This window comes from Dendrobium catenatum, unplaced genomic scaffold (genome assembly GCF_001605985.2).
Source record: "Dendrobium catenatum unplaced genomic scaffold, ASM160598v2 fragScaff_scaffold_72, whole genome shotgun sequence".
Lineage (NCBI taxonomy): Eukaryota > Viridiplantae > Streptophyta > Magnoliopsida > Asparagales > Orchidaceae > Dendrobium > Dendrobium catenatum.
The window spans coordinates 2,259,640-2,286,368 of NW_021318534.1; the positions used below are offsets into that span (position 1 = coordinate 2,259,640).

Sequence of the window (26,729 nt, forward strand, 5' to 3'; positions counted from 1 at the left end):
TGGACTCTTGCAAAACTCTTAGTTGATATTTGTAATCTGGTCGCCTTCAAGGACGAGTCAGACCATTGTACTTTTCTCAAATTCTAGTGGAATCATTTTCAACTGGGCTAGGCCCCGTGGTTTTTTCCCTTTCCCGGTTTTCCACGTAAAAAATATTGTATTCTTTGTGTGTGAGCTGGATATCCGTGCAACGCTAAGACGTAGAATTATAACTCTATCGCCGCGTATATTCTAGCCCGCAACAATAGTTATCCGCAAATCTTAGTTGAATTTTTAAAGGTTGCAGATGCATTTGGGATGATTTTTTTATTACTTTCTAAAAATAGCTTTTTAAAAAAAATTTATACTAAGAAAATATTTTAAAAAGTAGTAAGAAAGTTGTACAAAATGGAGCCATAGCCATAGGCTTCGTTTTGGATAGCTTTTTTACTTCTTCTTAAAGTATTTTTTTAGTACTAAAATTAATTTTTTTATATTAAAAAGCTACTTTATGAAGCAGTAAGAAATCCCTCCTAAACAAAGTCATAGTCTTCCACAAAAATCACTCTAAAAAAATTAGATTTGAACATATTCACAAAAACTTAAAAACACTAAGTGTTTCATTAAAGTTTGTTTCATGTTACCATGAAAACAGTCTATATAGATTGTCCACTCTTCCTGCATCTATGTGCAACTGTTTTATTTCTTTTTCGATCACCTTTGTAGACAGATAAGGTCAATACAGATATGTATCTTATTATTTTTTTTCTCATAAGAATGAAGACTTAATGTGGTATAGCTTATGCTTTTCAAATTTTATTATAATTTTTTTAAACTGTTTTCTTAATCATTTTCTTAGTATATTTCCCAAAAAAAATAAGGGATTTTTACATATATAACACCTAAAACTATTAAAAATACGTATTTAACACCTAAATTTATATATTTACTAATATACGACATAAAACATCTCTTTTACTCAATTCTAACATTTTGTTTAAACATTCCGTCAAAAATCACCATCAACGATTATCTTCCCCGTCAATGGCATCCATTCAAAGTGAATACAAGTATCTCATTGCTTCAATGGAGTGGTAGAATAGAAGGAAAGGGAGATTTTAAGTGGTATATTAATAAATATAGAAGTTTAGATGTTAAATATGTATTTTTAATTTTAAATGTTATATATGTAAAAATCCCAAAAAATCAATGTTAAATTTCTAAAAAAAAATACAAACATGCAAAATGTTCATTAACTTCTTTTTCATCAAACAACTGAAGCTATATATCTCGGAAAGAAAGCATTGTTTTTAAGTCATCGTTTATGGCAGCTTTCTCGTTATTTTCTACCTAATTTTTTAGTATAAAAATTTATGAAAAAGGCTATGATATGTGGCATCGATATCAAGCTAAAAAGCTTCCAAACGAGCTGTATCTATTTTATGTCCTTTCACACCACTCTTTTCATTTGGGTCATCGGGAGAAATTATTTTTCGTGCTCACCAAATCGTTTGGAGGCGAATCAGAATGAGCCATATCACTTGGTACACAGCGGTACATAATATCGGTACACAGCGGTACATAATATTGGTACACAGCAAAAAAATGATATGGCGGATCTTAATTTACCTCCGAACGGCATCCAATGACCGCCGATAATAATTTCACAGTAGTGGGATGGGGGGAATTGGTATTGGCTGCGGCTGTAGCTTGGTGGTTGGAGTTTTCAAGGAGTTTCTACATGTTCTGGCTCAGATTTTGAACTGGTTCTAATCATCATATCTACAATTGTTTAATATCGTCTTTTCTTTGTTGTTCAAGTTTTTCCAACATCCTGCTTCTATCTCTGGTTTTCCTGTCCAAGTTGCTAGCTTGACTCATGATTTCTTGCTGAAATCAATTTGTTTTCTGTACGCTAGTATTTCACATCATTGATATTGGTTTCTTGTACACATCCTGATGAACTTAATGCCATACGCCACATCTGTTAATAATTCAAATTTAATTCTGAATTCCAAAATAATTAGTTTGTTGTAATAATAGAGAAGTTTACATATTTTTGGACAAATTTTGCATGTATTTTTTAAAAAAAAAAAACCTAATTTTTGCATTTGAAAACATAATGCAGCTGTAGCTTTTATGTTCCCTGTAACATCTTCTACATACATGCTGTCAAGAGTTGGGTATTGAGCTTCGATTGTTTATATTGAGATGAACTTTTTCAAAGATGGGACATCGTCGAGACTATGCAGGGTGTGATTGTCGGAGTAGAAATTGCTTGTGTCAAACTTTGATTTTTAGATGATTACGAAGCATTGATGTTGTGACGGCATTGAATGTCGATGTTGCAATGACATCAGATGTTCTTGTGAAATCCTAGCTGCGATGTGCATGATAGAAATGAAAATTGTATGTTTAAGGAATGAGATATTAAGTGAGAAATTGATTTGGGGGCTCGATCTTGAAAGGAAATATAAAATTTAGTTTTCTTTTTAATACATAAAAATTTGAATATTAAAATTATAAAATATTTAAGACACGCATGTCGAACACGCATGTCCAATTTATTTTTAATATTATTTTGATCGAACATGTCTTTGGTGTGTCTGACACGTATCAAAGACTTGTTGGACGTGTGTTTGGATGTGTGTCGTATCTGATACGTGTCAGACACTGCATGTCTCATTGAGGAAAAGTATTGGTGCATCACAGGCCATCAACTTTTGTTAATCCTTGTTCAATGTATTTCCTCCCTGAAGTATTAGTATTTAAAGTTTATTTATGTGCACTTGTTGTGAGGATTTTTCTTTTGAATTAGTTTGAGAAGCGCAAGGTACCGACATATGAATCAAACTAGAACTTTTAGAGATTAATTGAGATACTTGCTGTGCTAACATGATGAATCCAATAAACACCAATATAATTTTCAAGCCTAAACCACTTTGAGAATTGACCCCTCCAGCTACTGTAAAAATGTTAATTATGGAAGTTTTGGCAAAAATTTTACTCCAAAATCCCGGCGACTTTTCAACGGACTTCTGATTGATTTCAGATGGATTTTCAATGAAATATTTATGACAAATTTTTCGGCGGCTATGCGACAAACTTTCGACGGATTTCATACTCGTTCGTCACCTACCTATGCCAACTTGCCCCTTGACGTTGCTACCATGCTCCCTATGCTGCACCGATACGGATACGGCAACACGGATATGACACGATACAGATACGAGACACGTCAATTCTTAAAAATACAGGATACAGGTACGGCACGGACACGGCGTTATAATTTTTAAATCATACATAAAAACTAAGAAAGCAATCAAAACATAAAATTTGAAATTACAAAACAAAAATGAAAACAACATCATTTATAGCCTTGTATCTTATAACATCAAAATATAAGTAAGCATTAAATGTCTAGTACAACAACAAAAGCACAAACATATTTTGTCTAGCACACGAAATTTCAACTATTCAATAGAAGGAATGATATGATTAGCATCTTTAGTGGTTTGTCTTTGAACTTCTATATCATCTTCAATAAATATCATAGCTTCTAATTCAAGTTCATCAAGTGAAAGATTAATTTATAATATTCCCATATCATCAAGAGACTCAAATCCATCTCGGAAACCTTGCTCGCAACTGCGGAAGTAAATACGTGCACTTTTTTCGGATTTCTTTTTGTTTTTCAACGGACACGGGCATCGGATACGTGTGTAATTTTGAAATTAAATAGTATTTTAATTGGATACGACTTTGACGTATCCGACACATATCGGTGGTGTATCGGAGGCTATCCATGTATCTGTCTATCGGATACAACATGCCTTCATAAATAAGTGTATCGATGCAACATTGCATGCTCCTCTTTGAAGCCACCATTATTGTCCTGTCCACCATCCTACTCCTTTGCCATTGTTGCCAGCAAATTTTTTAAATGCATTTTTTTTTTTTTTTATTGAGAAAGAGGTTAGCTTTCTAAAATTGAGAAGATTGGGGACAACAAATGGCATCAATGATTGTTATGCATTTCATGACCTAAATATGCTAAGTGCTAAACAATAAAAAGTGCATGATTTTCATATTAAACTATAATTGTATGTTCAGGGTTATTTTATTAAATATCAAATTTTTTATTAATTTTTCCATTAAATCTATATGGGAGATGATAAGTGAAAGTCGTGTCTAAAGAGTATTTTTTTTTCTTTTCAACATTAGTGATAAGTAAAAAAAAATTGCTTTGATCGAACATGAATCTCGAGGCATATTTCAGTTGAAAACTTCTAAAATTAAATTTGGGATCATCTGAATTCCAATTTCAACAAACTTATAGTCAAACTAAACGTCCCAAAGAGACGAACCTAACGATATCAAAATCGATCGAACGCGAGCCCAAATGGGTCCAAATCGGGGGTCCAAACCACATTTGGAAAGATCAACGCATTATTTGGATGACAAAAATGATATCCAAATATGACATGTTTATAGTCAAATCGAGCGGCTCAGCAACACAAATCCAATGAGCCCAAGATTGCTAAATCCCGACATCGTCAAGACACTTAAACAATTGAAAATCTCTCTATGATCGGGAGAATCAATATGAGCCATTCGATGGAGCACTCCGAACGTATCTCAGATCTTCTCTATATTTACGAGATATGCCACTCACGAAAATTTATAAATAGACCACCACTTTCGACATGAAGGAAACATTTGACTAGAGATTGGAGAGAGCTCTGAGGCTTCAAGAGCTCCAGCTCGTCGAACTTCTGTTTCGCTATCATCGGACCACCACCTAGTCGTCGATCGCCATCAGACTTCCAACCGGTCGTCGACAGTAGCCAAACTTCAGCCCGACCGTTGTCAAACCACCGCCCAGGCGCGACCGCTGTAGGACTTTGACCCGACCGTCATCAGACAACCACCGGCCGTCAACTTCCTTCACACCACCGCCTGACTGCCGCTAGACTTTGGCCCGACTGTCGTCGATCCACGCCCATCCGTCGACCATCGTCAAACTTCTACTCGGTCGCCGACCTTCTTCAAACTTTCACCGGGCCGCTTTCAGACCTCCAACCGGTCGTTGACCGCCACTGGACTTCCTCCCGGCCGCCGTTGGACCTCCTCTCATGACCAATCATTGTTGGTCCTCCACCGGGCTGCCAAGTACGATCCCTGCGATCGTTGTCGCTCACCGACTGCGGTCATTCCGACCTCCATCGCCACACAGTGCTCTTTCTTACCTTCGTCGCTCGCTGACTATGGTTCTTCTGACATCCGTCGTCAGAAAACAGTCTTTCCGACCTCTGTGGCCCGTTGATTACGGTCCTTCCGACTTTTGTCGCTCGTCGACTACAGTCCTTCCAACCTCCATCGCAATACAATGATCTTTCCAACCTCTGTCGCCCATCGACCCCGACTACGGTCCTTCCGATATCCGTCACCATACAACAGTCTTTTCGACCATCATCGCCCGCCGACTACAGTCCTTCCAACCTTCGTTGCCTGCCGACTACGATCCTTCAACATCCGTCACCAGAAAATGCTCTTCCTAACCTCCGTCGCCATCGACTACGATTCTTCCGACCTTTGTAGCCTGCCAACTATGATCCCACCGACTAAACGATCATATCAATATTGTTCTTCCAATTTCCATCGTGTAATGCATTATATATGATGTATATTTGCTACAACAAACCAAAGTCTTTCACCAAAGGAAGGGTCTCATTTGTAATTGACTTCAAACATTAATGGAATAATTTCAACTATACTTGATCTCCATGATTTTTTTTTTTTCACTTTTTAGGATTTTTTCTCCATAAAAATCTTAGTGTCACTTATAACTCTGTCACATGTTCTCTTTATCTATATGTGTGCTGAATTTTCTAACTAAACTAAGATGTTAGATTTTATCTCTCTACCGCCGAATGTCGGGAACTTTTATTTGGTCCAATCACATGACGTAGCTCTACGTTCGGACGCCAGTAAAATAGTGCCACGTGTTCTCACAATTTACCGCGCGGCCCGACAACCCCGACCCGGAACGGAGACGGGATTGCTATGTTTGCGTGTTGCTAGGTATTGCTCGGTATTTGCTCGGTATTGATCGATTTTTGCTCGGCAATAACGAGAAATACCATTATGTGAAGAGCAATACCGAGCAATTCCGAGTTTTTCTCGGTATTGATCGATTTTTTCTCGGTATTGCTCGGTATCGGTCTTCAGAGAGCGATATTTTTCATTATTGCCAAGCAATACCTAGCAATACCGAGCAATACTTAGCAATACCGAGCAATACGCGAACATAGCAATCCCGGGTCAAGTTGTCGGGCTGCACGGTATTGAGTAAGACCACGTGGTGACCTATTATTGACGTCCGAACATAGAGCTACGTCAGGTCACCATATATGGACATGACAATTAGATTTTTTTTTTTCTAAATACAAATTTAAACTAAAAAATGTTATTCTTTCTTGAAACGTCTAAAATATATTTTGAATAAAAATACTAAAAACAAATTTATTTTAAGCTAAAGCCAAATCCTATACACTGCCTGAATCATTATGTAAGAATCGTGTAAGAAACATTCCTCAACAATGAATGTGATGCAGAACCATGTTGCTGATCTCGCTCGGGCGGCTTCTCTACGCTTCTTCCATCCGGAAGCAACCAAAACAAGGCAGAGACTTCCGAGGAAGAAAATCTTACCCAGAATGGATATGGATTACCAGAAGTGGGAACCACTTCTTGTATTTATAGCCATTGGCTAATCTTGTCTTTTTTCCATCGATCGGTTTTCCATCCTAGATGAAGCAAAGCGCCATGGGATATTCCTCTTCTTCGCTATCATTCTTTGGATTTTACGCTTTCTTTTTTCTCTCTCTCGTACTTCTTCAATCTCCGCCCGCCGCGAGCGCTCGCGTTATCCGTCTCCCGTCAAAGCCCGATCCAAAGGACGCTGTCGGCACTGCTCGCTGGCTCGCGGGGCAGAATTTCTGGGGCGTCCTCAGGTTCTTTTCATCTTCTATCTCTGATGCTTCCTTAGTCTCCATCTCTCAGATTAGTCTTTCGACCTAATTGCAATTGGTGGTATTTATTGTTGTTTCCAATCTGCTTGATTTGGTTCTTTTCTCGATTTGTTTGCAAAATTGTTGGTGGTTGCACGAACTTGTTGGAAGATAGCAGGACTATTTGGTTGTGTATTTATATAAATAAGTTAAGCAAGGAGAAATCAAACGAATTCAAGCTAAGCTTTTAAAGCTTAAACTTTATTTTGAGTTAAGCTGCGTGATTAGTAGAAAGATGGTTGATATAAGCTAGTTAAAAATGATGGATGCGGAAGGAGATGGCAGCTAAGCAAATAGAGCTTAAGCAAGGCTGGATATGCGCTTTGATTACCCTGCTTATCTCTAAGTGAGGAAAATCTAGGCTTAAGATTAAGCCGACTTCGACAATGACTCAAAATTGAGTCTCTTCGAAAAGAGAAACTCAAGCAAACTTGAGCTGATAAAAAAACCAGAAACAACTAGCTCGAGCATTTTTTTTTTCTTTTAAGCTTGGTTTGGGACAGCTTTCTTACTGCTTCTTAAAACAGTTTTCTAGTACAAAAATTTAAAATTTTTAACTAAAAATTCGCTTTAAGAAGCAGGAAGAAAGCCGTAAACCTAAATATGTTATGCTGTGATCAACATGAGCCTACATCGGATATGAAATAAGAATTGAATTTCTGATAAACTAGACTAGACTCGTACCAATTAGCTTTAAATTTTGGGTTGATTTATATCCCTCTGTTAGTGTATTGAGCTCAGTTTGCTAGTATCAGAGCTATCCTCAAGAGTGGATTGACTTCTATGTAGGCTCTTAGACTTTTGATGCATGGCATTTGCTGGTGCTGACAATTTGTCATTTAAGAAGCTGTGATGAATGAAGTAGTGCTCTCATGTGAGGGATACTGTTGTTGAAATTCGCATGAGAGTGGAGAATATTCAGACGCACATTGAATATAAAAATAAGAGTTTTTTTTTTTTTTAAATTTTATTTACTTATATATGGAATAAGAGTTCGAGTTTTGCTATATTAATGGTGACCCCTAACATTTAGCTCAAGTTTTTGGATTGATGAATATCCCTTTATTTGTAACTTCTTTACTAGGCTCAATTTTGATCACTAATGTGTCAACCTCCTACCAAATACTTCTTATTTGATGAAATTTCGGAAATTATGTTTACCTGACTTTTGGGTTCTCTATGTGGCAGCACAATTTCGAGCGATCAAGAAGGAGCTCCATTTGGGTAGTGTCAAGTGGTTCATATAAAAAATTCAGTACATGCTTCATATTTGTTACGAGTTGTTACAGCTCGCGGTTTTTATTTGTGTATTGATCAATATTTTTTTCATACTATGCAGAAATGTTGTTTCATTTAGTGATGGATTACCGGGTAATGGGAGTGGTATTCCATATTTTTATTTAACAGAATTAGACCCTACGGCAAGAGATGCTTTGAAGGATGCAAGATCATCTCTTACTTTAAGTGAGTATCCGCTTGGAACTTGTGGCAAGAGAGATCCTGAAAACCCAGCATGCGCTAAGCTTACTCTAACCGGAAAGGTTTGTAAATAATAAAGTTTAAATGGTTCTCTTAGTTGTAAACTTTTGTTTATGTCAAATTTAATGGCTCTATTAGCTGTAGCGTATCAATGATAGGTCCATAAGTTATGTTTAGCAAGCAACATGAGCAAACCCCTTCTTATTTTTGTTTTGTACAGAAGCTGCTCTCCTCAGTATTGATTTATTTTCACTTTTCAGATTCTATTTTATCTTGATTGCAATGTTTTCATCTACCCTTTCCAATGGCCTATATGTTATGATATGATGATCTGGAAAATTATTATTATTTTTACAAATTAAATATTAACTAATAAATGCTGGTGTACATTTTAGCATTTAACAAAAAAGGAACTTATTGGGATGTTTATTGGTTGCCCTTTTGTTATGTGTGATCACCCTTTGGATTGGTAGTGCTTGTTATAATTTTTTTTACAAAATTTGTTTGGGATGATGATAACTAACTGTTAGGTTTGTTTGGGAAGGAACTGGCAATTACATAGTTTATGCGAAATAGCTGGAGATAAAAAATTAGGAAGTTCTGAGGAGCTAGTTGAAGTTACTTCGTAAATTTTACTTCATCTGCAGAGAATATTGAACATTCCTGATGTAACTTTATTATTTGTAATGATATGAGTTTTCCCTTCTTGTCTTTTTCGTTCGCTTCATAGTTACTGCAATGCGACCATTTTATGTTATCTTTCGCATTGGCTCCTTAGTGGCATTCTTGTTTTCCTAGAAAGTGGTAATGTGGTTTACACAGCTCTCTGCAGACATTCTATAGAAAATATGTTGTGGCCTATATCAAAGTTTTATGATAGGGTGCGAATGAGGTTTCAAGTATTAAGTTTTCAATGGAGTAGTGGTACTCTTTAGATACCTTGTTGAAAGAGTTAGAAATCTTATAATTAAAAATGCCATATTGTTAAAACTATCATGGTGCCTGATGACATATTAATTTAAAATTAATTGATCTTTCCAATCATCATGTGGCACCCACCAAGTAACTTATTAAATTATACTTTCCAATACACCCCCCATCTCCACCACTAATAACAGCCTCTTTTAATTAGCGAAGAGTTTATTTTTGAGAATATAGAAGGCATCAATGTGGAAGGTTTTAGGAGAGTGCATAAGGATGAGAGAGTGAGATATTCCCCTTATTTTGGTGGATAGTTGTTGGCTAAGTGAATCCCAACTAATTATTGATAAATGATCCCCCATTGTTTTGAGCGAGAATCCCCATTATAGTTCTATTGATGATGGTTTTTAAATTCTATAACTAATGCACATTAAGTTCTATCATACTATATGTGGCATCTTGTCATTATGATTTGATGTTGTATACTTCATCATTGGTAGAACTAGGGAAGGGTTGGATATGGCCTTCACCCGTCTTGGTTTGAATAATGCCTCTTATAATTTGTTAGAATCTAAGGATACATTTTTGCTTAATTGGTTGAATATGAGATAATAATGCATTAATTCAAATTGTAGAAAAAGTATATATTTATAGCTAAAATAAATGAAGAATTAATACATGATTAATGGAAGGAAAATCAGAAAGGCGAGAATCGGCAGATTGCTGAGATGAATAATCATGATGCAGTTGATATAATAAGAGTGCACATATTTTTGAGACGGACAATCATCCTATGATTGATAATCTCAACACTCCTTGTTTAGGAACTTTGAGAGCTCCCAATTGGATACTCCTTTGATTATACTATTTGTTGGAAGGTCTTGATTCCAAGCAATACATCTTCTTGAACTGTAGGCAATTTAGGAACTGGAAGTTGTATAGATTTGATGAATTTGGAAATGGGAATTTGGATTTGAGAAATTTGGGAAGAAAGAGGAGATGGCGACAAACTTCTCGTCTTGGATTGCAATAGTTTATAGCGAGGGTCAAGAAACACTAGGTGAACACAAATGCTGGTGGGTCATGTTTTGGTCTTTATCGCCGAAGAGATGAAGTGCTTTTTGGTTCAGGTGGGGCTCCTTGGTCGACTAACAATGGTTGAACTTCTTTGGAGGTGGGCAATGGAGTACGGTCATTCCTTGCTTGATTCACTTCTTCTAAGGTATGCTGAGTTTTGATTTCTAGATTTGAAATATTTATGGTTTGAAATTTTGGGATGAATTTCGGGGCTTGGATTGCAAGGATTTTCAGAATCTTGTTTGCCTCTGATGTTATTTTAGAAATCAAACACTACTTCTTTTGCTTAATTGATTGGATATAAAATAAGAATTTACTTGTTTAAAATTGTAGAAAATTCATATATTTATGGGTGCTAAATGATGTCAATTACCAGTCCTAAAATTAAGGAAAAGAAACAATACATAAGTAATTAGATATAAATAAGGAAGGTGAGAATATGCAGATTGCTAAGATAATCATCTAGCGGTTGATATAATCATTGCACATGAATTGATGAGGTGGATAATCATCTTTTGGTTGATAATCTCAACATAATTATATATAATATGAAAGCTTTGTTTATAATCTTATTGTAGTTTAGTATGGAAGCTTTGCCACTTCAAAATTTTAGAAAAGTTCTTTTCCAATTCACGGTAAATCTTCATTTCACCACTGAATTGCATCTCTATTTAGTCACATGGCACTGACAAAGTGGTATCTACCTCTTATAATGCAGCTAAAATTGGTCGATACTTCATCTGCCGAAACTGAGTTTGCTAAGAATGCTCTGTTCGCTAAGCATCCTGAAATGCAAGGTACTACTCATGCCAACCATCTCCTGAAACACAAGAAAAGGCTTTTGTATGTAATTTTTTTTTTTTTGAACTTTTATTTGTTTGGCTGCAGACTGGCCAAGTGGTCACGACTTCAAAATTTTCAGATTAGACATTGAGAATATATTCCTGATTGACTGGTTTGGTGGCCCCAAGCCTATAACTCCAGCACAATACCTCGAAAATGGAAAGTGAGTTGGAATTATTATTCTATAATGTTTTGACATATTAAATTTATCTGTAGGCGATTAAGAGAACTGTTATAGAGGACAAGTAGCAGGTATGTTGTTTTTTATCTAATGCAGCTCATTCACAAACTACTATTTTCTTCTTGTCAGGAACGAAAAATACTTCCCTCTTAATTTGCTGACATAAAATTTCTCATATCCGTTGCCAACGGTCTTAAAGATCACTTGGTCTAAGTTATGTACAGTATGTTTATGCCTGTATCTATTGCTGTAATCATATTTACAATTGTCGAATGTAATTTATTCTGTGAAAATTTAATGAATAAGTGCTGACTAAGTTGGAAAATTGCCATTTCTGTATCAATAAGGTGCTCCTTTTACATTAAAAGAACAATATTCTTCATGCAATTGTCTTTCCAAACTTCAATTTATATCTTCTTCTCGCTTGTCAATTCTGTTCTTACTTGTGAGATATGGTTGCCTTCATCTTAAAATTATTACCAAGTTTCTTTTCTCCGTTGCTGCCAGTACATGTGATTGCAGCTAATTATGTTCATCTAAGCTAAGCTCCTTAATAATTTTTTGTCCGAGATCTATCATCTTTGTGGAAAAATCAATCTACAACAATTCCACCTCCATCAATATTCCATTGAGCTCATCGGTCCTCCTTACTCACTTTATGCCACCTTGATTTATGAGATTAATATTGTCACTGTTAGGATCTTGGAGGAAGATGAGTCCTGTGAGGGAGAGAGGGAGGGAGCGGCTGTTTGAAAGAAGAGAATAGGAACCAAATCTTATTGATTATTGGCTTAGTATCCGTATTACAGACTATTGCACTTAATTTATAAACACCAAGCACAAAACAAAGCTATACAAGAATCTAAAGGAATTACAATGGAAAAACTAACTAAAATTTGTATCAAATTCTAACAATCTCCATCTTGATCTAGATTTTACAAACTGTCTGAATCAATCCACTCATCTCCCAAATCTACCACCACTGCTAAGTTGGGGTCTTCTTTGAGCCCAGCTCCTTGCAATTTCAACAGGCAATTTCTCTTGAAATGTCCCTCTTTATGGCAATAGAAGCTCTTCTTGCTGAACTTGTTACCTCTGAACTCTGGTATTCCTCTTGCAATCAGAATTGTGCCAAGATTTTCTTCATTATTTTTATATTTTCTCTGAACATCATTTTTCATCAAGACAGATTTTTCCTCGGTCATTGTCAATGTTTGCTTCTTATATAAAATAGTGTCAACTATGTGCTCATATGTCTTCGGCAAAGAGCTGAGGAGTATAATTCCTTGATCTTCTTTGTCTATTGTCACATCGACATTCTTGAGATCAAGAATTAGCTTATTAAAACCATCCATATGTTTTCTAAGATATTTGGACTCCTACATTTGAATTGTGTACAATTGTTTTTTCAAGACCAATCGATTTGCAAGGATCTCTTCAGATATAGAGATACTTCGTTCCTCATAAAGGAATATTATTGTTAAGTTTCATTGAATGAATGAGTACTACGAGCAAGAAACCCATTAAACGTCTGTTGAATTCCTTCAATTGAACTCAACTGCTTGTAAAGTATTAACCAAATTCGGAAATTTAATACTATTCGGAAATTTAATACTAAAGGTCAAATTCTCCTCTCACAAGTTCCTCTTTGGCTACTTTGTGCTTTAATAACCTCTCAAAATTTTAAGCAAAGAGATGGGTGTATGTGAGTCAAGCCTACTCAATCTTGACTCGATAAATGGCTCACATGGTCAAGTTTGATGAGCTAACAAATCAAATTTGAACAAACCCTGACTCGACTCGTTAGCTCGCGAGCTAGCACGTTTAAAAATATTAACATAAAATGCACTTAAAATATATTAATATTTAGGATTTTAAGTAATTTTTTTAATGTTTAAAAATTATATCTTACTTCCTTATTTAGTGACTATTTATTATGTTTCTTCTATTTTTTAAATTTTTACCATTTTATTACATTAATTATTTCAATCATAATAATTTTGTCTCGTTAAAAATTGATATATCCTCAAAAAAATTTCTTGATTGGGCACGAATCGTGAAGCAAAATCGAGCCGGAAACTTCCAAAATTAAATCTAGGATCACTTGAAATCCGATTTTAGCGAACTTACAGTCAAACTGAGCGTCTCAGAAATACGAACTCAACAACACCAAATTCAACTCAATCCGAGCCTAAATGAGTCCAAATCAAAGCACACGAAGCGTTGTTGGAAAGTTCAAACCATAATTTGAGTTATCAAAGTGTTTCCAAATATGACGTTCTTATAATCGAATCGAGTGGCTCGACGAGACGAATCTAACGAGCCCAAGATCGTCGAATTCCGACATCATTAAGACCTTCAAATGTCTGACGAACGGTGCACGATCAAGGGATTCAATATCGGCCGTCCATTCAACCAATCCCTATTTACCCCTGATCTCATACCTATTTACAAGATATGCCACTCCAGAATATCTATAAATAGACATCTCATTTCTCATGAGAGAGAACCCAAGCAAGAAGAAGAGAAGAAGAAGGGAAGAAGAAGAGAAGGATATGAGAGAAGAACTCCTCCTCGACCACGCCAGAGTTCTGCCCGACGTCAGAATTATGCCCGACTTCCGAATGACGCCAGAGTTCTGCTCGACGCCAGAATTCTGCCCGACTTCTGAACGACGCCAGAGTTCTACCTGAAACCCAAGTGACGCCATAGTTCTGACCGACGCCGGAATTCTGCCCGACTTCCGAACGATACCAGAATTCTGTCCAACTTCTGAACGATACCCGAATTATGCCCGACCTCCGAAGGACGCCATAATTCTTCTCGATCTCCAAGTGACGCTGGAACTCTGCCCGACGTTGTAATTGGATCTCAATCCGAAAGTGAAACATTGTAAACTGATCGTCCTAAATTTTAAGGACTAATCGGCTTCTTGTACTTCAAACAAACACTAGTTGAATTATTTCAAATGGACGTGGCCTCGTGGGTTTTTCCCTTTCCAGGGTTTTGCACGTAAAAATCCTAGTATTTCTATTTCTATCATGTTTGTGTGCTAGATATCCGTATAATATTGAGACGGAAACTTTCCAATTATATCGCCACGTATATTCTAGTCCGCAACAAAAATAAATGAGCCAATTCGAGCTCATAAAATAAAGCTTAAATTCACGCTTGAGTTTGAACTCAATTAATTAATCAAGCTCAAATCAGAAATACCTCAAACCCGACTCAACCCGTTTACACTCCTCCAAGAGATTCTATATCAAAAGTCCTTAATTTTGCACTAATAAAATTATGCATTATATAATCAGCACCAAAAAGAAATTCGAATCATTTTTTCAATAATTGAAAGGTCTAAATAGTCTTTTGTTCATATTGAAAAAGGTGCACAAAGATGAAATTTCACGCCTCCTATTCTCGAAGCATGAACCGGTGAGATATAATAGTTTCTGGAAGCTTCCCACGTCATGACCATAGTCTTATCTCTTTCTTTCAAAACAGTATAAGCTAATCATCTAATTTTAGTAAGCTCAACGTCACTTTGTTTTTAAATAAAGAGTGGGTTTTAAATGCCCACGCAAGCTCTAACCCCAACTTCTTCATCTAATGGCTGAAAAAATATGAATAATAAAAAAAGGTCATCTTATATATTTGATGTAGGCAAGGAATGGGTCAAAACAAGTTGAGTTGAAAATTTTATAAGTTTTACTTGAATCAGCTCATTAATGAGCTTCTTCTTATGTTTCAAGCTCATAAATGATTTCCTCTACTAGATATCAGCTCATTAATGTCTAGTAGAGAGTCTTTTTAGCTCATAAATTGAGGTTCATTCCCCCATTTGTTGTCCCTTTGGTTCCCGTGGATGGCTCTTTGGTTCCCGTGGATGGTTCCTTGGTTCCCGTGGCTTGACCCTTTGGTTCCCGTGGATGGCTGCTGGTTTTCCCGTGCTTTGCCCCTTGTTTCCTGTTTCGAATGGGGGCTGCTATGCTGGCTGTTCGGGCCTCCTGCTGGCTTTCCTGTGGCTGTTTGCTTGGGTTTTCTTGGCCTTTTTGTCCATGTTTTCTGCACCAAATGAAGGCTGTTGTTTGGTGGCTGTTTGGGGGGGAATTCCAAGAGTTTTTCTCTGTTTTCTATGCAATTTTCCTGTAGAATTCATGCTATCTTTTGGCCTTCTTCTTGGTGACTTATGGCCTTCTATTTCCCTATTTTAATGGATTTAATATTGCTTTTAGGTGACTGTTTGTATTCATTCTTTTGTGCCTATAAATAGTGATGTTTGTGGCTGTTTTAAGTAAGTGAAAATGTGATTTTTGGAAGCTATAACCCGCGGGTTTCATCGTGGAAAAGCTTGCGAGCTTGTTCCATTCTCCTTCTCCTCTAGGAAAGCTTGCGAGCTTCTCCTCCTCCTTCGTCTTGGCTTCTAACCTCTTTCATCTCTCCGCAATTGACCACCTCACCTGTATCCCTCTTCTTTTGGAAAGCAAGTTTATGTTGTCTTGTTTGAGTCGTTTGTAAGAGTCTTTATTTGTAAGTCGTTTTAATTTAAGAGTTGTAAGTCTTTCATTTTATATAAGTAAAGTTTGTTTTGATCCTATTTTGTGTCCTTTTGTGTCTTTTCTATTACTTAGAAAAGTTCTTTCTTTTGTGATAAAAAATTTGGGGCCCTCTCCCAAATTTTTGATTACATCAATATTGGTTGGGAGTTTTAATTATCAACAAACAGGTCTTAAATTTAAAGCTTGCATACATAATGTAATAACCCAAACTCTTAACTATCGGGCTGTTTGGCCTAAGAGCCTCACGGTTTTGTCCGGGTGTAATTTCCCAGTAGATCACCCATCCCAGAATTATTCCGGGATGAGCACGCTTAACTGGGGAGTTTCTTAATGAAATTTCTTCAATTACACCAAAAAGCGTCTCAATGTTTAAGAGTTAAGCTTTCTTTTACTTAAGAGTTCTACATTTAATGTGTGTGTGAGTTTGCCTAAACTCATCTAAATGTCCCACAAAAAAATGTGATAAATTTTCAAAGATATAAGTTCTGCGTGCTCACCTGGATTTGTTGGTTGAGAGTTTTGTTTAATCAAAAAGACTTGAATTTATATTTTAATTATGTGATGTGTGTATAAGTTTTTTTTTTAATGGGCCTAAATGTAAAAAAAAAATAAAAAAATATGTTGTCTTTTTCAGAAGTGTTTCTTGGGAGTTTCACAATAATTGAAAATTCTTTTATTTTTTCTTTCTAAGTTTGGTTCTGCTATGAGTTTAGTGTTATTCTAAGGGGCAAGTATGTGCTACCAAATCTGCTTGGTACAACATTAAAATTATTGGCCTTATTCCAACATATTTATTATTATATTTGCAATTATTTATGAATTATATTTTATTAAATTGAGAATATTGAGTGAGAAAGAAATTTGAAAAATAGAGAAAAGATGAAGAATTATTGAGTAAAAAGTTTTAAGATTCCAGTGAAATGACTATGACAATAGAAAAGTTATGTAAATTGAGCTCACCATCCCTCCACCTTCTATATATATACAATTGGGTTGATGTTTGATCATTAGAGAATTGGTTGCATACATTATCAACAACTAAGTGTATATTGATAATCGAGTAGCCGAATAACTAATCAATAGTCAACCTTTAGAGACCATCTTTCCTTAAGAAATCGGCATGACTGACTTCATAGATAATACTTATTAGGGCCGTCTGATAAGCTGACTAAGATAATTCTTAGATCATAGCCGTCTATTTGAGACATTCTCTTGTAGACTAATGCGTCTATATAAGCTTTATTTTTTATGAATATTGCTCCTTCACTGAAACCCAAGCGATGGAGATAATTTATTATGTAAAGAAAAAAAAAATTGCCCATTTTAATCTTTATGAAAGATAAAATAATCCTTAAAATAGGAATCAAAATAATTCTAGACTAAAATGATTCTTTAAGTCTAAATTATTTTAGACCTTCATAAAGAATCAAACGATCTTTTCTTATTATATAAACAATGAATTTTTTTTGCTTATAATCATATGGTTGTGGGCATTTTCGGGAAAGTATATTTACTGGTCTTAATAGAGCTATTTTTGGTCAAAAATATACAACGCTGAACATTTCATGTTTCAACAACCTTATAATATAATTGATTAATTCTTGCCAGAAATATTTTATATCGCGCACAACAATTCCAAAAAAAAGTTTTCTTTACCATCTGATTTGATTTTTATTTCAATTAACTTAAACTTGTCCTATGAAGTCAACTTACGTAGCATAAAGTTATTTATGATTTCAGACTTATTTATTTAGACCTGGAAAAACATTTATTTACTATTGTAAATTTTGCACAATTTGAATATGGGCTGTGGTTAATTAATTCATAGATTGAATTTAATTAAATTGAGATTATACATCACACTAAGGCTTCATTTGGGGCTGCTTTCTTTCTGCTTTTTAAAGCATCCTCCTAGTACAAAAAATTTACTTTTATACTAAGAAGCTGCTTTAAGAAGCAATAAGAAAGTCGTCCCAAACGGGCTTCATTTGAGATAGAGATAACTTTCATAATTCTTTATAAAGCAGATTTTTAACACAAAATTTTTTGAAAAAAAAAATTGTAATAAAAAACTACTTTAAAAAATAGTAAGAAAAAAATTATAAATGATTCCTAATGTTGCATTTGGGATTAGCTTTTGACCATTATTTTTTTGAAGCTTTTAAGAATTTTTTTTTTAATTATTGTATAAAATAATAAGAACTAGAATGAAGCATGATATTTATCTGAATTAATGAAATAAAATTGATTAAATTGATCAAAATTAATACCGGCCTTGAAAAGCGTATGAAACCATCTTATTGCCCAATTTTCATCCTATTGGCATGTTAGTTAGCGGATTTCGTCCATACTCACCTAAATAGCTTCATGTTATGCATATTGAATCAAACTGAAAGGTCCTTAATTAATGCATCTACCCTTTTTTGCATGAGCCACTCACAATTTAAACAACTTCTGGAAAAGAAAAAATAGTAATAAAAAATACCGAAATGAATATAGAAAAACAGTATCAAAATTTTAGAGAAAATAGAACAAATCTCAGCATGCAGATTTCGTCCAATTAAGTGCGGGTCAAGAGGTTTCTAAGGAGGGTGCCTCTTCTAGGTGAGCTGAGGATTAGTCATGACGCCAAACATCATTTCGGGAGTGACAACGAGTACCTCATTTCAAAAAATAAATAAATAAATAAATAAATAAATTTTAATTTTATATTCCTTTTAATGCACATAAACCTCACTATAAAAATAAATTATCATAATAATCTCCTTTTAAATTAATGTGAGAAATACTTCCCCCAACCCCTTCTACCAAAGCCCAAAGAAAAAGACCACATCTCCTATTTGACCAAACGATTAGTAAAACTTTGAAATTTGAAGTAATATCAAATTTCTATCTTCTACCAAAGTACTAACTGCTCTCTAAACTAATATCATTAAATATATTGACTAACACAGAACATATATTTATCTCACCTTAATCCTCTCCCAATCTTAACTTCCAAATAGCATCGATGCCTTTCACAACAACAGTACTAATCACAACCTTCCTCCTCCTGCTCTGCTTCACCCCTCCCTCCTCCTCCTCCTTCCCCTTCTCCTTCCCTTCCAACCCATGGAGCCTCTTCCAGAATCTCACCGGCTGTAACCCTGGCGATTATAACCCTCTCCTCCCTAATCTGAAATCCTACCTCCACCGCTTCGGCTACCTCCCTTCCCCTGTCTCCAACTTCTCCGACCTCTTCGACTCCGATCTCACCGCCGCCCTTCTCTCCTACCAGCGCAATCTCGGCCTCCCTACCACTGGCTCTCTCGACGCTAACACCCTCTCCGTCCTATCACTTCCCCGCTGCGGAGTCCCCGACATTACCCCCAACTCCAGCGGCCGCGGTCGCCATCTCTACTCCTACTTCGCCGGAACTCCTTCCTGGCCCTCAGACAAACGCGTCCTCACCTACGCCCTCACCGATACCTCCTCCATCTCCATCGATAGACGAACCCTTCAAAACGTCTTCGCCCGTGCCTTCGCCCGTTGGTCGGCCGCCACCACGCTTAATTTCACCGAGGTTTCGCCTCCGGACTCCGATTACGCTGACATAACAATCGGGTTTTACCGCGGAGACCACGGCGACGGGGAGGCGTTTGATGGGGTGTTGGGGACGCTGGCGCACGCCTTTTCGCCGACGGACGGGCGGTTCCATCTAGACGCGGCAGAGGCTTGGGTGGCGACAGGGGATGTAACGGCGGCGGAGGAAGAGAACGCAGTGGATTTGGAGTCCGTGGCGGTGCATGAAATAGGACATTTGTTAGGGTTAGGACACTCGTCCGCAACGGAGGCGGTGATGTATCCGTCGTTGAGGACGAGGACGAGGAAGGTCGAATTGATGAAGGATGATGTGGAGGGGATTCAGGGGTTGTATGGGGGGAATCCGAATTCTGGGGTGGAGTCGATGCGGAGGAGTAGCCCCGAGACAAGCGGTGGAGTGCCGGAGCGGGCGGCGTTGACAGTAGTGGCGCTGGTGGCGACGGCGGTGGCGTCTATTCTAACTGAGTTCGTCTTGTAGGAGTTTGGATTGATTGGTAGTTGGGACATTCAGAAACGATTGGGAATTCCTTTTGACCTTTGCCCGGCTGGGCGGTGCGGCTAGTTGGGAGCTTGGATGAGTTAATTAGCTTTACATTATATAATAATTATTTAATTTGATATTATTTTTTAATAATAGCTTTTAAATATTATTTATTTATTTTCTTGATCGTAGCACGATGATGATTGCATAAATACCTCATATATATTTATTTTTTTACTCTCATTTAGTTGTATATTATTTAAATGTTGTTATATAAATAAAATTCAACAAAACAATCCTTTAGGCCATCTCCAACGGAACGCATCTCCTAAACCCTAAACTCTAAATCCTAGATCAGCATTTGTTGTCCGCAAGCTGCTCTTGAAAACGAAAGTATGCGATATTATTGTATTTTTGAGTGGAAAATGAGTTTTTCGGCTTAGGATGCCCTTACTCCTTAGCATGTAGTTTTTATGTAGATTATCTTTGCGTAATCATAGAGCGAAGAATTTTAATGAATTTTTGAAACAGTTTTTCAACAAATAGTTTGAATTGTAGAAATATAGAGTAAGTTGCAGATTTTGTTTGTAATGTATAAACTCAATAAAAGTGGGAAAAATCATCATCAAGCAATTTATAATATTTGTAAGATTGCATTGATAAAATGGGTGAAGGTCCCCAAGCATTAGTATGACTAAACTCAAAATATTGAGTAGTTTTGGTAAATATAAAAAAAAAGGTAAATGTGTACATTTTGCTTATAGGGAGAGAGGCTGAGGGCAACTGTTGAGTAGTCAAAGAGGGGTGTTAGAGACATTGATGCCAAAAATTAGAAGTGGTTTGGGAGGTGAAAAATTTTGTAGATGAAGCCGAAAAAGGCTACCGGCAAATTAAATAGTGTTGCCGAACTAATAGTGTACAAACCGTGAAGATTGAGACCTTGGAGAAGTATCTTGTTGGTCAGGATGTCCTTAATAATAAAGCCATGAAAATAAAAAATAATATAGCACGGATTGTCAGAAGTTAATTTATGAATTGAGTGAAGATTGTGAGATAGATTGAGAACATGAAGAATATTAGGCATTAGAAGCTTCCGAGTTGGTGTCGGAAGAATGCCTTGACCTGATTGAGCTATTGGAAGAAGCTAATCGTTGCTGACTTGAACTTGAGAAGAACCGAAGTATGATTGATGAAAGTGCAGCGGGGTTGAAAGTAAGATTGTTTGAAGTTTTGGAATCCAAAAATCAGTCAGCATTGGATGAAGTTTCAGAAGCCAGGTAAGCTTGTGGCAATGACTGAAATGGGAGATCTGTTCAATGGGAAACCGTGGATAGCAAAAACAACCATATGTTTGAAGTTGGCTATAATCTCGTGGGTGTTGATATAAACACTCATAGGTGGACTTATTGTGGGAAAATTTAGAAGGTAATTGTTGATGATGTAAATTGCTGTATGAAGTGTATCCACCCAGAATTCAAAAGGTAAATTAGAGTCAAACAATAGAGACAAAATTAGTGTTGACCAATTAACCAGCCAAGAAAGGCTTTGATTTTTTAGAGAAAGCTAAAAAATATAACCTTACACTGCCTATACATGAACCTAGCATAGTCATCAAGATGCAAAGTCGTAGTTAAGTTGTAAAACAATGTCAATAAAGTACACTTTTAGAAACTTACCAATGAATACCCTATGCATTTAATTCATCAATTTAATAATGGTATTGAGTTTGATGGGCAATCTCAAAGACAACATATTATTTTGATAATCTAGAAGGTGTCTTAAATGATATTTTATATTATTTTTAAGACAAATTAGAATTTGATGGTACCCATTACGGAGATCAATTTTTTATAAATATATTAATCCATTTAAGACAAATTAGAATTTGATGGTACCCATTATGCAGATCAATTTTTTATAAATACATTAATCCAATTATCATGTCGAACATACTATCCAATCTAAGTACAGAAAAATTGCAATTTGTAAAAAATTTATTTATTATGTGATTATCACAATATTTAGACTAAGTAATATCTTTTTTTTATGTCAAAATTGTGGAGGCAACATAACCTTTCTTATAGAAATCCTTTTTGAAGTATTCCATTTATCTAACATTTGAGCCCAACATGCTTTGTGATGTTGTTGTATATTAGGGTAAAATTGATTACTAGGAACACCTTTTAATCATTAGTGTGTTCTCATAGGAGGAAGTCTATGAGGTAGTCATTAAGAATAGATTTTTCAAAGTGAATTTTGATATTATTGAAATTTTGGAGGTTTGTGTTGAGTTAAAAATTAAAAATGAAGTCATTCCCTAAAATGATAGAAGACATTAATATAAAATATTATATATTCCATGAAGAGATCTCCTATGGAAGTTGTAGGAAGAGTATTGAGATACCATCGTTAGTTCGATGTTGACTTGACTAGAGATTGGGTGATCGACAAGAAATTCTTCTTATATTAGTTATTAATAGGTGTTCGATTTTGACGTCTAGAAAGTATTGGGCAGATAATGAATGTTAGGCTGGCAATAATGAATGATCAACTTAGTTGCTATCTTATTAGGAGGGGAGAACAAACGATCGAGATTATGTGTGCCAAATGTTAGTGAATGTGAATGTCGGACATTGGTCATTCATAGATGTTGAGTGATGGCTAAAGAATCTTGTATATTAATCATTAGTTAATGTTAGGTGAAGTTCAAAATTTGAGCAATGGTTGACTTGGTCTTTGTTTTGATAGATGGGAAGAACATGTGATTGGAAAGAAGGGCATTGAACATTAATGGCAGACAGAAATCGATCATTAATGGTCATTAGTAGATGTAAATGATATTTGATAGGAAACATTAAAATTTCTGTGACATTCCATAGTTGGCTTGATTGTTCTCCTGATAAGAGATGAGAATAAGCAGTTGTTGGGAAGACAGGCATTTTATGTCAATGGCCAACAAATATTGATCATTAGTAGACATCACATGCTAGTCAATAAGGAATGTTAGATTGGCTTATTCACACTCTCTGATATATCATCAAAAAAAAAAATTATCTTGATCGAGCACGAAGCTCGAGGCAAAATCAAGCCGGAAATTTCAAAAATTAATTCTTGGATCATCTGAACTCCAATTTCAGCAAACTTATAGTCGAACTGATCGTCTCGGAAATACGAACCCAACGACACCAAATTCAACTCAATCCAAGCTCAAATGAGTCCAAATCAAGCACCCAAAGCACTATTAGAAAGTTCAAACCGCGATTTTAGTTACCAAATGGTTCCCAAATATGACGAGCTTATAGTAGAATCGAGTGGCTCGATGAGATGAATCCAACGAGCCCAAGATCGCCGAATTTTGACATCATTATGATCTTCAAGTGTCTGACGAACGGTCCATAATCAAAAGATTCAATATCGGCCGTTCATCCGAACCACTCCATATTTGCCCCTAATCCCTCATCTATTTACAGGACATGCAACTCCAGAAAATCTATAAATAGACACCTCATTCCTCTTGAGGGAAGACCCAAGCGAGAAGAATAGAAGAATTAGAGAAGAGAATGATAGAAGGGAATAACTCCTCGACCACCGCCGCCGGAGTTTTGCCGACGCCGGAGTTCCGCCCGACGCCGAAGTGACACCGGAGTTCTGCCAGACTCAAAAGTGACGTCAGAGTTCTGCCCGACGCCGAAGTGACGTTGGAGTTCTGCCCGACGCTAAAGAAATGCCAGAATTCTATCCAATGCCCAAACGACGCCGGAATTCTGCCCAACTTCTGAACGACGCTGAAACTCTGCCCGACATTGTATCTTGATTTCAATACATAAGTGATTCATTATAATCTGATCGTCCTAACAGTTACGGACGAGTCAACCTCTTGTATTCAAGCAAACACTAGTAGAAATCTTTCAACTGGGCGTGGCCCCGTGGTTTTTCCCCTTTCAAGATTTTCCACGTAAAAATTCTGGTGTTATTATTTATCTTATGTTTGTGTGCTGAATATCCGTGCAACGCTAAGACGAATACTTTTTAACTCTACCGCCGCACATATTCTAGCCCGCAACACTCTTATACTCGAAGCCTTTACCTTTTTTTTTTTTTACTCGAAGGCTTTACTACCATACAAGTGGAGTCATAAAAATGTGCTTAAAAAATTAACAATTTTATATGTGCTTATTGGGTCGAGTTATAGAACATCTCATATTATATATGAAAAATATGATTCATTTATTTAATACATAACAATATAAATATGACGTCCGCACAATCGTATGCTTGAAGCCTAATATTTATACGACTCGAAGTTCTTTGGACTAAAATAAATACTTAGTGCCTTTTTATTAAAAAAAAAAAAAGATCATTACTCTATTAAAGCATGCGTGACTTAGATTTCATTTTGGACTTTTTACTGTTACTTAAAATAAACATTTAGTATAATATATGAAATTTTTATATTAAAAAACTGCTTTAAAAAATAATAAGAAAATCGTCTACGCTTTGTTTGGGATGACTTTCTTAATGCTTTTAAAGCAACTTTTTATTACAAAAATTTTAATTTTTATTCTATAAAATAGCTATAAAAAACAATAAAAAAAGTCATTTCAAACAAAGTCTTATTGTGCTGTATAATATGTTCTATATGACAAAAAAAACTAATAAGATAAATTATAGCTGGAAAAAAAGGGGAACTTGTCCAGTTGCATCATTGATGATGTCTGAAAGAACCTTTTTATCCAATCCATCAAGTAAAATAAAGATATCTCAAAATTCCATCATCAAAAGAAGCTTCCTCTCACAAAACTGACCAACAAATTCAACCAACATTAACGTGTCAAAGGCTTTTATAAATTCAATTCAAACAAAGACCAGCCGGCGGCCTCTCTTTCTACACCTTACACTTTATAAATATGGCCCTTCTCCTCTTGTTCAGCTCATCTCAATATCTCTTTCAAATTCTCTGATTCTCTATTTCCTTCTATAGAGTTATCCATGGAGGGAAGCACCCCCTTTGAGAACTCATGGGCTGATCAGTGGGACTACGGCGATGATCCGGTGCCGACGAAAAAGGCCGGCAGTCAAGCAAAGAAGAACGGCGTTGAGAAGACGAAGGCGGCTGCCGCCACCGGGTTGAAGAAGGTGAAACACGGCACCACCGTTGGCTTCAACTGGATCAAGGACAAATATCAGAAGAGGACCCATAAACACTAAGAGGATATTAGTGAAGATTAGTCATAGTTCACAATAGAAGCTTATATAGGTGGTTATTACATTTCATTGATTGGCTTATGGTTATGCTATTGTATTGATATGCTTTTGTATGACAGAATGTTCGATGTTTGTGAATTATTTGTACATTTATAGTTAACTTAAGCCATTTTGAATTTTGTAATTCTTTTCTGGGAAATGAATTTGTGGTTTCTTTTTGTTTCTTTTGCTCTATTTATCTGCTCTGGCTTACTCTATAATATATCAATCTTCTTTGATGACCTTCTTCTCGGAAGGTAAGCCCATTGAGGTTCTTACGTTCTTAATTAGGCAATTATCTCATGGTGTTCTTTTCCTTCTATTTGCTGATTTCTACAGGAAAAATATAGTGAAAAGTTCTAATGAAAACCTTAAGATTTATCGTCTTTAGGGCTCAGTTGTTTCATTAAATGCAGAAAGCGAATTGAAGGTTACCCATTTACCAAATATTTCTTAGAAAATAGAACAAATATCATCATTATTGTCATCTTAATGGCAAGTAAGGAGCCTCCTACTAAAATTAATTGCAAGCATAAATTACGTTAATTATGTTAATTAGCCTAAGGTTTACAGCTTTTTTACTGTTTTAAAAACAAATTTTTAGTATAATTTTTTTAACTAAATATTTTTATGCTAAAGCTGCTCATTTTTACCAAATTTTTAGTATAGTTTCAGCGCGGTGGTAAAAAAAAGTTGGCCTAATGATAGTTTATTGTACCTCAATAAATTACTCAAATTGCTCTCTTAAGAGTCTAAGGGCTCATTAGAATCCAATAAAGTAAAAGATTTTTAGCAAGTCAAATATTTTTCACACTTAGGTTTCGTTTGGGACTGACTTTTTTACTGTTTAAAGTAATTTTTTAATAAAAAAATTAAATTTAATGATAGAAAATTGCTTTAAGAAGCAGCAGGAAAGCCGTCCCAAACGAAGTCTTAATTTAGTAGTGGTACAATTAGAACATCTAACTTAATTTTAGCCAATTCTAAAATCAAATCTCTTAGAATGATTATAACACATAAATTCAATCTCTATTAAAACATTTTAGCTTTCTTACTGTTTTTAGTTTCTGGTTATGATAGCTTTCTTATTGTTTTTAAAGCTTATTTTTCTTGAAAGTTACTTTTGAAAGTAATCATAAATCTTTCCCAAACGAAGCCTAAATCAAACCCTATCATAAGGGCAACTCCAATGGAACATCAAACCAACATTTGCCGTTCTTCCTTCCCCTAACCAAGCTCTATTTTTTAAGACATTTGATCGGAGATGAATATGGCGTCGCACTGTTCATCCGCCAATTGTTTTTTTTTTTAAT

At 35.8% G+C, this 26,729-nt stretch overlaps 2 protein-coding genes across 2 annotated transcripts; both read left to right on the forward strand.

Moving 5' to 3' along the window:
- The first annotated feature begins 6,667 nt into the window (after positions 1-6,667).
- Positions 6,668-11,959, forward strand: LOC110092412 (protein CREG1). Its single transcript, XM_020816942.2, has 6 exons — positions 6,668-6,995; positions 8,241-8,276; positions 8,392-8,593; positions 11,248-11,326; positions 11,418-11,535; positions 11,683-11,959. Exons 1-6 carry the CDS (start codon positions 6,793-6,795, stop codon positions 11,717-11,719), a joined length of 675 nt encoding a protein of 224 aa, XP_020672601.1. The 5' UTR covers positions 6,668-6,792; the 3' UTR covers positions 11,720-11,959.
- A 7,005-nt stretch (positions 11,960-18,964) lies between these two features.
- Positions 18,965-20,360, forward strand: LOC110092411 (metalloendoproteinase 2-MMP-like). Its single transcript, XM_020816941.2, has one exon. The coding sequence runs from the start codon at positions 19,120-19,122 to the stop codon at positions 20,167-20,169; it is 1,050 nt and encodes a 349-aa protein (XP_020672600.1). The 5' UTR covers positions 18,965-19,119; the 3' UTR covers positions 20,170-20,360.
- Positions 20,361-26,729: the final 6,369 nt, after the last annotated feature.